Source organism: Astatotilapia calliptera, chromosome 13 (genome assembly GCF_964374335.1).
Source record: "Astatotilapia calliptera chromosome 13, fAstCal68.1, whole genome shotgun sequence".
Taxonomy (NCBI): Eukaryota; Metazoa; Chordata; class Actinopteri; order Cichliformes; family Cichlidae; genus Astatotilapia; species Astatotilapia calliptera.
The window spans coordinates 18,392,437-18,402,853 of record NC_137434.1 but is presented as its reverse complement, the minus strand read 5'-3'; the positions used below and the strand labels follow the sequence as shown (position 1 = coordinate 18,402,853).

The window sequence follows — 10,417 nt, the reverse complement described above, 5'->3', positions numbered from 1 at the left end:
CAATGCCCAATCAAGTTTAATTTTTCAAATAGTAATCTATTTGAAAAGTTCAATGTTGTCCTTTCACCCACTGTGTTCTCGGGATCCCGAAGATTTTATATATAAGAGCTGTATTTTCAACACATCTTGTCTAACTTATGGTCAAGAAATCACACCATTTTACAATTCCCTCAGTTTCTTTTCGCTGCTTGCTGGATATCAATTCAACAAACCACTTTCAGTTTACCTGGCTAGATGATAATTGTTAGTAATTATAAGTCTTTCTTAGCAGCTGAAATAATGAAGTTGAATCTTCCCAGAAATACCATACAGATACAAAACCTGAGGTAATAAAGCCTCAAGGGCGTTGGCATGCAGGTCACATTCCTTATAATTAAACTGGTGACATATTTTAGATGTCATCAACTTTGTAAACAAGCTGGACATTACGCACTTATTTCCTTCATCTGATGCAAACCACTGAAAACCGAGTATGTTTACATCTAGATGTAGGCGGGTGGGGTTTAAACTGACATGCAATATGAGTAAATAGGAAAACAAAATGAACCTCTCCCTCGCGCTACGCAGTTATTTAAAACAAACGCACCATTGGCATTTGGCTGTGACGTAGGCATACTGTAAACTCAAAGCCGTAGTCTCGGCCGGTGCTGTTATTGTTCAGTTCGCGGAGTTTGGGGGGAGGGTATTGCTTTATTTTTTATTTTGGGGGCTGCACACTGCCATTATCGGGGTAATTACAACCACCCCAATGCCTGGCCCGAGGTATATATTATTTATATAGCGTCAGAATCTGTCTAAGTAGTTGTAAGCTAACAAGTTAGGTCCCAAAGTAGCCGATGGATGCGCGGGTATCGGAGTTATTTGGCTCAGGAAACGGACACAGCTCTGGATCTGGTGGTGTGTCCAGCGGCAAGCCTGCGAATGGCTATGGGGTAGCCCCCAAAAAATCCTCTGCAAAGAACAAGAAAGCAAAAGCTCGATTATCCCGCAACTTCAAACCAAGCAATAACACCCCGTATCTACCTCCAGAGGTAAGGCTAAAAATACGCGCACAATTAGCTATTTCGAGTTAATATTTCCCGGGCACTGGAAAGCCTGTCACTAAGAGTAAGCAAATGGATTTTTGTCTGTTGTAACGCTACTCGTAGGTTTGTCATTGTATTTCCTGTTTTGAGGGTTAGCTTCCCCACTATTGACTTGTCTTTGAACCTGCAGTGACACGTAGCTAGTCGGTACAAAGAAAATGAATGGTACCATTTCAAGCGTAGAAGTTTTGCGTTTGCTGTTGGCTTACGACTTTCTATTTACAGTAGTTTTGCAGAAATAGGCCTAACGTATGTTAATTGAAAGTTTTTTGATTAAAAAAATGCAAGTATTTTGCTAGCTAGCAAAAGAAGATCAGCTGTGTTTGTAAATAGGGGGCGGGTGCATAGCTCAGCCAGCCGACCTCTAGATAGTGATACTGTGAGTGTCTGACATTCACTCAGCCAAGGACTGTGTTACTACACAAAACTTTTTTTTTTTTACATGTATTTATTTATTTATTTATTGTACAGTGACCTCCGTGTGTTGTCATTACCCACCAGCTGCGTTTTTTAGACGTGACACTTAATCCTAAACTGTTCTTTAACCTTTACTGATCATAAGCTGCCCAGTATAAAATTGCTGTCAGCTGATCACTGAATATAACTAGGTCCCCTGTCATAAGTGATTACATGACAGATATTTTCGCGACTTGGTTTACCTTAAATGTATTGATTTTGACTTTTAAGCATGTGTATGTAATGTGTAATAACATATTAAGTCGCTGTGTAAGGCTAAGCAAGCGGTTAGCCTGTTTGTATAGCTCTCAGTGACTGCCTATTCATAGAGAACACTGACTGCACATTCAGTCAAACTGCTTTTCTTTTTCTCTTTAAACAAATCAATAGTCTGTTGTCTTCCTTACAGTTTTACAGCTGTTGTTTCTTTTCTGTCTCTCTTTGTTTTACTCCCTGTCTCTTAGGCTGAAGAGGGAAATATAGAGTACAAGGTAAGCAAATTAGCTGTGACGCAAAGTCTTTGTTTTGTTCATAGAGCTAAAATGCTTTACATAACACCATAAAACTGATTTATATATGGATGGATTGTGATGTGGATGTTATTGGAAATTTATCAGTATGCAGTATGTGTGAATATATAGGGGCAGTCTTTCCATTGAAATATAACACCACTGTGGATTAAGTTAATCTCTAGTTACTAGAGCATTTGTAGTATCAGGACAGCCGCTTCTTGTCAATATAGAGCTTTTTTATTGCCTTGGTCCTACAGTAATCATTTGTTTATGTCCAAAATAGTGTTGAGTACTAATTAGTAATTTCTTTTCTTGAATAGCTCAAGCTAGTGAACCCCACACAATACCGCTTTGAGCACTTAGCAACACAAATGAAATGGCGACTGCAGGAGGGCCGAGGTGAAGCTGTCTATCAAATAGGTGTCGAGGACAATGGCATGCTGGTGGGACTATCAGAGGAGGAAATGAGGGCTTCACTAAAAACGCTCCATCGGCTTGCAGAGAAGTAAGTCCAGTATTTTTATTCCGTTTACTGACTGATAGTTATTCTGCTGTTGTAGTTTACCTCATCTACCAAAACACAAAGAACTGTACTTACGTTTGTTTTTCGTGACAGAGTTGGAGCGGACATCACAATTTTAAGAGAGCGAGAGGTGGACTGTGACTCTGATGTGTCTCGTAAGATTGCTGAAGTTCTCATTCGCAAAGTGCCAGATGACCAGCAGGTTAGTGTGGCTACCTGCACATGGATATCTCTGGATGTTTAAATTCTTGGGCATTTTTAAGTCATTTTGGTGTTGTGTTTTTCTCCTTAGTTCTTAGACCTACGAGTAGCCGTACTGGGCAATGTGGACTCGGGCAAGTCCACTCTTTTGGGTGTTTTGACACAAGGTGAGCTGGACAATGGACGGGGAAGAGCGAGGCTCAACCTTTTCAGACATCTACATGAGATTCAGACTGGACGTACTTCGAGCATTAGCTTTGAGATTCTTGGCTTTAACAGCAAAGGAGAGGTGAGAAAACGTCCTCTATAAAATAATATATATTACACCTTATTTATGTACTTTTACATCAGTTGTGATAAGTAGCAAAGAGTAAATACATCCATTATATCATAATTTTTACAATTTTGGATGTTTTACTACAGATTCCTATTCTGATATATATTAAACTACTCCATCTGCATGAAATGTTAGTAACTGATAGCTAATTTTGTTTGTTTGTTTGTTTTCTTTTTTTAGGTTGTGAATTACAGCGAGTCTCGGACAGCAGAGGAGATTTGTGAGAGTGCCTCTAAAATGATCACATTCATTGATCTGGCGGGTCACCACAAGTACTTGAAAACCACCATCTTTGGCCTCACCAGTTATTGTCCAGATTTTGCAATGCTTGTGGTCAGTGCGAATACTGGAATTGGTGAGTATTAAGTGAACGATTAAATTTTCTCCAAGTTCTATTCAAATGTAACTGTTGTTGTGCAAGATAGTAATGCAGTTTGCTGTTCTGGTTGAGAGATAGCCCATGTTTGTGTACACCATACCCCCACACTGTAGTGCACAGTTATGGCTTGGCACTTTGCTGACATGTGATAGCTGAGGTTATGCAATAAACCAACCTTCATCTTTGCTTGGCAGTGTAAGTCCCAAAATATCTCAGGTATCATAATTTCAGGGCAGAGTACTTTGACCCACTGGGGATAGTGCTGCGCTCTTGCAAAGCTAGTGTGTATTTCAGCATTGCACTTGACAGTCACAAGAGGTTTTCTCAAATCTTGCAAGCATTTGGCCTTTTCAGTGGGGTTAAGGCTTGACATGTGTCTTTACCATATAACCAAAGATAAGAAGAGAATTCAGATAAGTTGATCAGGTGCTACACTCTTCCAGAGGCAAAAGAAACATGCTGATTTGCATATTGTTGTGATGCAAATCGGATCTTCACAGTCCAGCTTTACCCAAGTTCTTCCTGTATTTTTATTCTTCTGTAAAAATGAAATCACTAAACCTTACTTCAGTATTATGTTTCACATCTTGTTCTATTTATAGGTAATGTGTTATTGTATAATGTGCTCAACCCCAACATTTTCATGATAGCATTAGCTGACATTGAGTGCAGGAAGCTTGTATCCAGGAAGGACCTACTTGGAAACCTGAGCCTCCGAGACTCGTTGGTCAGCCTAAACAGCTTTCTGTTTTACATTTGAAAACATACTGTTTGATTATGTTTGCTGTTAGAGCTGAAAATATAAATATGAATAAGTGTTGCACTACAAAGCCGTTTGGGATTTACACCAACAATACCAGGTGGCACACCCTTAGACCATTCACCCATTGTGACACACAGCATTTCAGTGTGTATCAGTGAACACAGATAAGAACCCTTTGCTCAAGGCAAGAGACCATCTGGAAACAGTCCTCTATGCAATACACCAAAGTAATATATTATTATTAAGAAAGCTGTAGTTTTGTTTACGTTTCGCAAGTGGCACTAAAGCCTGTATAGGAAACCTGAGCCTTTGAGATGTTAGTCATTAAGTGCTGTAGCTCACATCCGGTTGGAGTTATTGGATGAGCTATATGCATCTGCTGTTAATGCATGGCTGTACTTTTGGCTTCTCCCTTACTCACAAGGGGTTGTTTCGCGTTTTTCATTTGGTAGATTTTATCCCAGATTTCCCGACACAGCCCCAAAGGGCTTTGTGTCACTTCCTGGGAGCGAACAAGAGATCTTTCACTTTTAGGCCGATATGAAAACCATGACATTACAGAGCCAATTAAAAATATATATATTTTTAGCTGCTCTTATTATTCACAAGGGGTTGCCACAGCAGTTAGCTCTGCCTGTTTGATTTGGCAGTGTTTTTATGTTGGATTCCTTTCCTGACACAACCCTGATGGGATTTGTGTTTTCTTCCAGGGTTGAACTGCTATTTAAGCTTATTTTGATTATATGAGTTGACTGATTCCATGCCAAAATAAGTCTGTGTTATTTTCCGAGGCTGTTTATTTCTAAACAGTATTAAATTGAAATACTGCAATTTCATAAGCAGTTAGTTTTAGTGCTAACGCAAAAACATAACTGATTATTAAATATTAAAAAATACTAAAGGGTTTATTGGGCACAGTCAGAGTATAATTAAATGCTTCAGAAAGTCCTATCTGTACTCCTTGTTTATTTACACTGTTCTGCAATGGTTTGTCTATCTTTGAGTAAATAACTAATAACACTGTCAGCATCAAACGAATAACTACACTCAGTAAAAATAAAGGTAATTTAAATAATTTGTAACAACAGGATAATACATTTATTTCTGATTTTTAGCAAAATAATTAAAAACACATTAAAGTACAATGCATTTTTTTTCATAAAAAGGGCATGGATAAATTAAGTTCCTAAGTGTATATTTGTTTATACTTAAATAACCCTTATTAATGCAGCGTAGGCGTTACTGTGTTTATGTGGGTGTCTGTTCTAAAATAGGACGTGCAGGGAAAATGGGGTCAAGAATGTAGATAGGAAGGGACATGCCGTCTGCAACCCAAGAACTACAGCTTTAATTATGAAACAGCGTAATGGATCCGTGTAATGCATAGGGCTTCTCTTGGGTTGTAACTTTTAAGCTAAGAAGCCAAAGGGCGAGTAATCTTTTTGCATCATTTAGTTATGCTTTACTTTTTACTGCACTGTGACACATTTACCTCACCTCAATTTTTTTTTCAAAACTCAGTTTGTGTTTTTCTGAAATGTGAATCTTCTTGAGACCAAAATTAAGAGAACATGAGAAGTCACTTTGTTTAGAAGAGCTACTATTTGGCACTCGTGGAAACATCAGAGACATAGTTACAGTATATGTTTGAATACTTTGAATCAGTCCTATCCTCAAACTGTTTCTCTAATGACATAAAAGTCTTTTATTGTGGTATGTGCTATATAACCCTTCGTGTATATAGTCTTTGATTTGCATTAAGTCTGGGTTTGTAGATAAGCACTCTTATGCTAAGCAATAGGTGTTTGAGACTCAGAGGGCAGCTGTTGTGTTTGTACAAAGAATAAATCCCCTGTTTGAATTGGCGTATCTTTTTAAATTTCTTGCAAAGTCTTATTTGGATTACCGAGTCAACAGTTGGAGGTTTATAGGTTGGATTTAGCTTAGGCAATAGTATTTACGTGTGTTTAGGAAGACTTCATCCCTTCTGAAAACATGACATTAAATAAACATTGCCTTTGTCTGCTTGCTTGTGAAAGCTATTTTTGGTGAACAAGTAGTAGGCAAGATATAAGCAATGCAAAATCCCAGGTAAATCCTCTTTCTTTCTTCCTCTCCTTCTCATTCTTTTCCAGCTGGTACCACACGGGAGCATCTTGGCCTTGCCATGGCACTGAAGGTTCCCATCTTCATTGTTATCAGTAAAGTGGACCTCTGCACACGGGCCACTGTTGAGCGCACAGTGCGGCAGTTGGAGCGTGTCTTGAAGCAACCAGGCTGCAACAAGGTGCCCATGGTTGTAAGCAGTACAGATGATGCTGTCACAGCAGCACAGCAGTTTGCACAGTCACCAAGGTATGAAACACACAAGTGCAGTTTTCCATTTAATAACATGCAGTAAAGTTTGCACTCCTTCTATAATAAATACTGTAAACAAAAACTGGAAAGTAATCATTTTTATTTTTTCCTGAAACTCTCTCTCAGCATCACGCCAATCTTCACCTTGTCCAGTGTTTCTGGAGAGAGTCTAGATTTGCTTAAAGTTTTCTTCAACATCATCCCTCCTCTGAGCAACAGCAAGGAGCAGGAGGAACTAATGCAGCAGCTAACAGAGTTTCAGGTCAGTCTGAAATAATTCAATTCAGTTCAATTCAATTCGATTTTATTTATAGAGCGTTAGTTTCCAGCAACTGTCGCCTTAAGGCGCTTTATATTGTAAGTTACAGACTCCACAACATTAAAATGAAATAAAGTTTGTCTGTCCGTGCAAAATGATCTTCTGGCTGTGAGCTACTGTCTTCCAAATGCACAGTGTAAATACACAGATTATTTTGATCTGAATGACAGCCATGTGCATCATTGCAGGTGGATGAGATCTACACAGTTCCAGAGGTGGGGACAGTGGTTGGAGGTACTCTATACAGGTCAGTATGTTGAAATTATTGTTTCATTACAGGTTAAGTGGGTTCTTTGTTTTTAACCCAGAAATCCCTCTGACTCGCTATTCTCTCTGGTCTTACAGTGGTATTTGCCGTGAAGGGGATCATCTTGTAGTAGGGCCCACAGACTCGGGTCAATTCCACCAGTTGACCGTAGGCAGCATCCAAAGGAACCGCTCGGCATGCAGGGTGCTCAGGGCGGGCCAGGCTGCTACACTTGCTCTGGGCAACTTTGACCGCTCATTATTGCGCAAGGTCAGACTCAGAGCTTGTCTAAATTAGTGTTTTATTAGTTAATCACATTAAAAGTATAATATATCTATCTATTGGTTAATGTAAATTGCAGTAAAAGAAACTTGGAATTTGAAATCATTATTTTCATACAAATCTGAACTATGTATGTACACCATCCATATGTTTTCCACTTACAGGGCATGGTGATGGTGAGCCCAGAGATGGATCCTACCATCTGCTGGATGTTTGAGGCTGAGATTGTCCTGCTTTTCCATGCCAAGACCTTCCACAAGGGCTTCCAGGTTACTGTGCACATTGGCAATGTGAGACAAACTGCAACAGTGGAAGCAGTGTATGGCAAGGTTGGTCCATCCGCTGAGCTAAAATGCTCTCATTAACACAGAGAAAGTGAAAAAATGGTGTTTTCAAGGCAGGAGACACACTCATCAATAAATCCATGTTTGTCACAGGCTACGTGGTTTATTAACAGTGTGTAATGGCTGGTGACCAATGGAGTTAAATCCTCAGATGGGTGTTCAGATTTGTCGTGTAGAACATAATCCATTTCTTTCATGGTGAGCACAGTTGCTCCTCTCTTTTACAACAGAAGTACTTCCTTCTGCTAGCTACAAGCAATCTATTGCCAGCTACAAGAGTACTTAAAGATGTGAAAGGCTCTGGGTAGGTGTATCTTGGTTTTCTCACATTATCAGTCTTTCAAACCAGGAATCCAAAAAACTATTCTGTTTAGTGTCTGCTCTGAAATGATACAGCAGTGATTCAAAACAAGAGAAACCAAGAATTTTGATACAATCCAGAATTATAACAAATCCTTTCTGGGATTTTTTTAAGGACTCTATTGGCACTACAGAGCTATTTTATTTGTTTGTTGAGTGTGTGCCCTTTAATCTTAATCTTGGTGTCACTATTCCACTGATTGATTTTAAAATTAAATCTGCAAGTTTAAAAGTGCAATTATATATACACAGAAACACTCATCTTTCATTTAAAAGAACAGCCCACAGGTTAATTTCTAATTTAGTGCCACTAAAGCCTCTGCTGCTGTATTTGGCCCAGATCACCTATCTCATTAATAATCCTGCCTTTGTTTGATTCCTGTTCTTGTGCTACACCACTGTACAACAGGAGGAGCTGAGGACGGGAGAGAAAGCGGTGGTTCTCTTCAAGTTCATCAAGCATCCAGAATATCTGAAGGTGGGAGCAAAGATTCTCTTCAGAGAGGGGGTAACCAAAGGTATCGGGCACGTCACCAAGCTGCTTCCCATCGTCGAGTACCAGCCATCCTAAAGACGAGATGAGGATGAGCCCTAACATTCTTCAGGCAACCACAGAACCAAACACCGTCCCACCTCAAAACAGAGTGCTTTAAAAACCACCTCCTGCTTTCTCCAAAGGCCACGCTGCCAAGTTCCCTTCACAGTAAAAGCCTTTTTGCGCGATTCTGTTGTCTCACCATGTTCCAAAGCTTTGTCACCTTCTTACATTTTGTTCCTTAGAGCCTTTTCAGTACCTGCTGATATTTTCCATCTGCTTTGTGTTGTTGAGGCTTAAAAAGTGTTGCTTTTCTTGGTACTGATGAGAAACCTTTCATCCATATCTACAACACAATGACCAAGCATCATCTACCAAAGTTCGCTTTGGAAACTTTGAAAACTGCATTCTGGCCTTTACAACGAGGTGCTGCTCACACAGTTTACACCTAAATGCACTGTTAATACATACTTCAACAATATGCTCACATGCATATTTGCACTGAGGTATAAACGCCAGCGATGATATACCCGTGCCAGGTAACTGTTTTTATAAACTCAACAGTTGCAGGTATGGAATGATTTCACACCAGTGTAACACAAGGCGCAAGTGTCACCGCCTCACAGCGCAGTGTCTGTACAAAGTGCCTGACTGACAATTACAAACTTTTATATGCTCTTAAATCATCTCCTTGTCATAGTAACTGCTGTGTGAGCAGGTCAGAAGCTTCATTATCTTGCGTTGAGCTTTGTTGTTTCATCACTTTTATGAAGATAACGGAGAGCATTGTGTGGTATGAAAAGCTAGAACATGGCCCAGTTTGTATGTCAGTCTGCCAGGATAACTCACATTGGCAATCACTTTTTAACTGTCACATTTATCAGTGAGAACTATTTTTTCTTTAATTCACAAGTACTGCCTCACAATAGGGCGGTAAGATGATAATGATCTTGCTGCCTGTCTTTCAAGTGCTTTAGTTACTCAGGTCAGTGTAGATATTGTATTAGACAGCATTCCACTTTCACAGAACGACTCCAGTGGGACGTTGTTGCTAATTTGGGTCGAAAGGAGAACTGATGAAAAACAGATACTCCAGATTCTCCCAAAGCGATGCGTGTGATTACACATTAGTATGTGGAACTGCCTACTGATGCAGCTTTATTTAAGAGCAATTATGTTAAAGGTACTTGATGTACTCTTCACTTAAGTTACTGATGTCACAAACTCGAAGGGGTTTAGCATAGTGCCTAATGGAACTCCTATTCAAGAAGCCTTCCATTACAGCCCATTGTTTTATAACTTAGTAAAAAAAATGAAGTTGGTGCTATTGGAAAACTTTTGATATTTAGAGGAAAAAAATGTAATAAGTGAACGTTAATTACTGCTCTGTTCACGCCTGCTGTTGGCCTCACCATCTGTCTTTCTATTGCATGTTGACGTGACTTATACGCGCATTCAAAGTTTGTATTGTTTTTTTGCACCGACATCATTGATGCACAGTGTGTGTGTGTGTGTGTGTGTGTGCAAGCAAAGACAGGTAAGCTAAGAATGCATTTCAACCAAAATATTTTATAGCATTTATAAAGAGTTCAGGTGTTAAAATTTGTTTTACCGCATCTCGGAAGATTTTTATAGATTTGTAGTAGTTCTGGATTTTACAATTCATTCAAAGATTTTTCAGTCTTCTTCTTAACACCAGCTTATTTTCACTCTTTT

General features: G+C 39.3%; 1 protein-coding gene across 1 annotated transcript; it reads left to right on the top strand.

Moving 5' to 3' along the window:
* Positions 1-623: 623 nt before the first annotated feature.
* On the top strand, positions 624-9,409 carry gtpbp2a (GTP binding protein 2a). The gene is made up of 12 exons (XM_026190327.2): positions 624-1,031; positions 2,006-2,032; positions 2,374-2,558; positions 2,670-2,778; positions 2,869-3,066; positions 3,295-3,469; positions 6,392-6,611; positions 6,741-6,876; positions 7,122-7,180; positions 7,279-7,450; positions 7,627-7,791; positions 8,576-9,409. The coding sequence occupies exons 1-12, from the start codon at positions 837-839 to the stop codon at positions 8,735-8,737; spliced, it is 1,803 nt and encodes a 600-aa protein (XP_026046112.1). The 5' UTR covers positions 624-836; the 3' UTR covers positions 8,738-9,409.
* Positions 9,410-10,417: the final 1,008 nt, after the last annotated feature.

Bases quoted from the DNA above. Each gene is read 5' to 3' on its own strand.
- gtpbp2a (XM_026190327.2), top strand. From the start codon at position 837: ATGGATGCGCGGGTATCGGAGTTATTTGGCTCAGGAAACGGACACAGC. The intron at 1,032-2,005 runs GTAAGGCTAAAA...CCTGTCTCTTAG, and splicing joins CCCCGTATCTACCTCCAGAG to GCTGAAGAGGGAAATATAGA. The intron at 3,470-6,391 runs GTGAGTATTAAG...ATTCTTTTCCAG, and splicing joins CAGTGCGAATACTGGAATTG to CTGGTACCACACGGGAGCAT.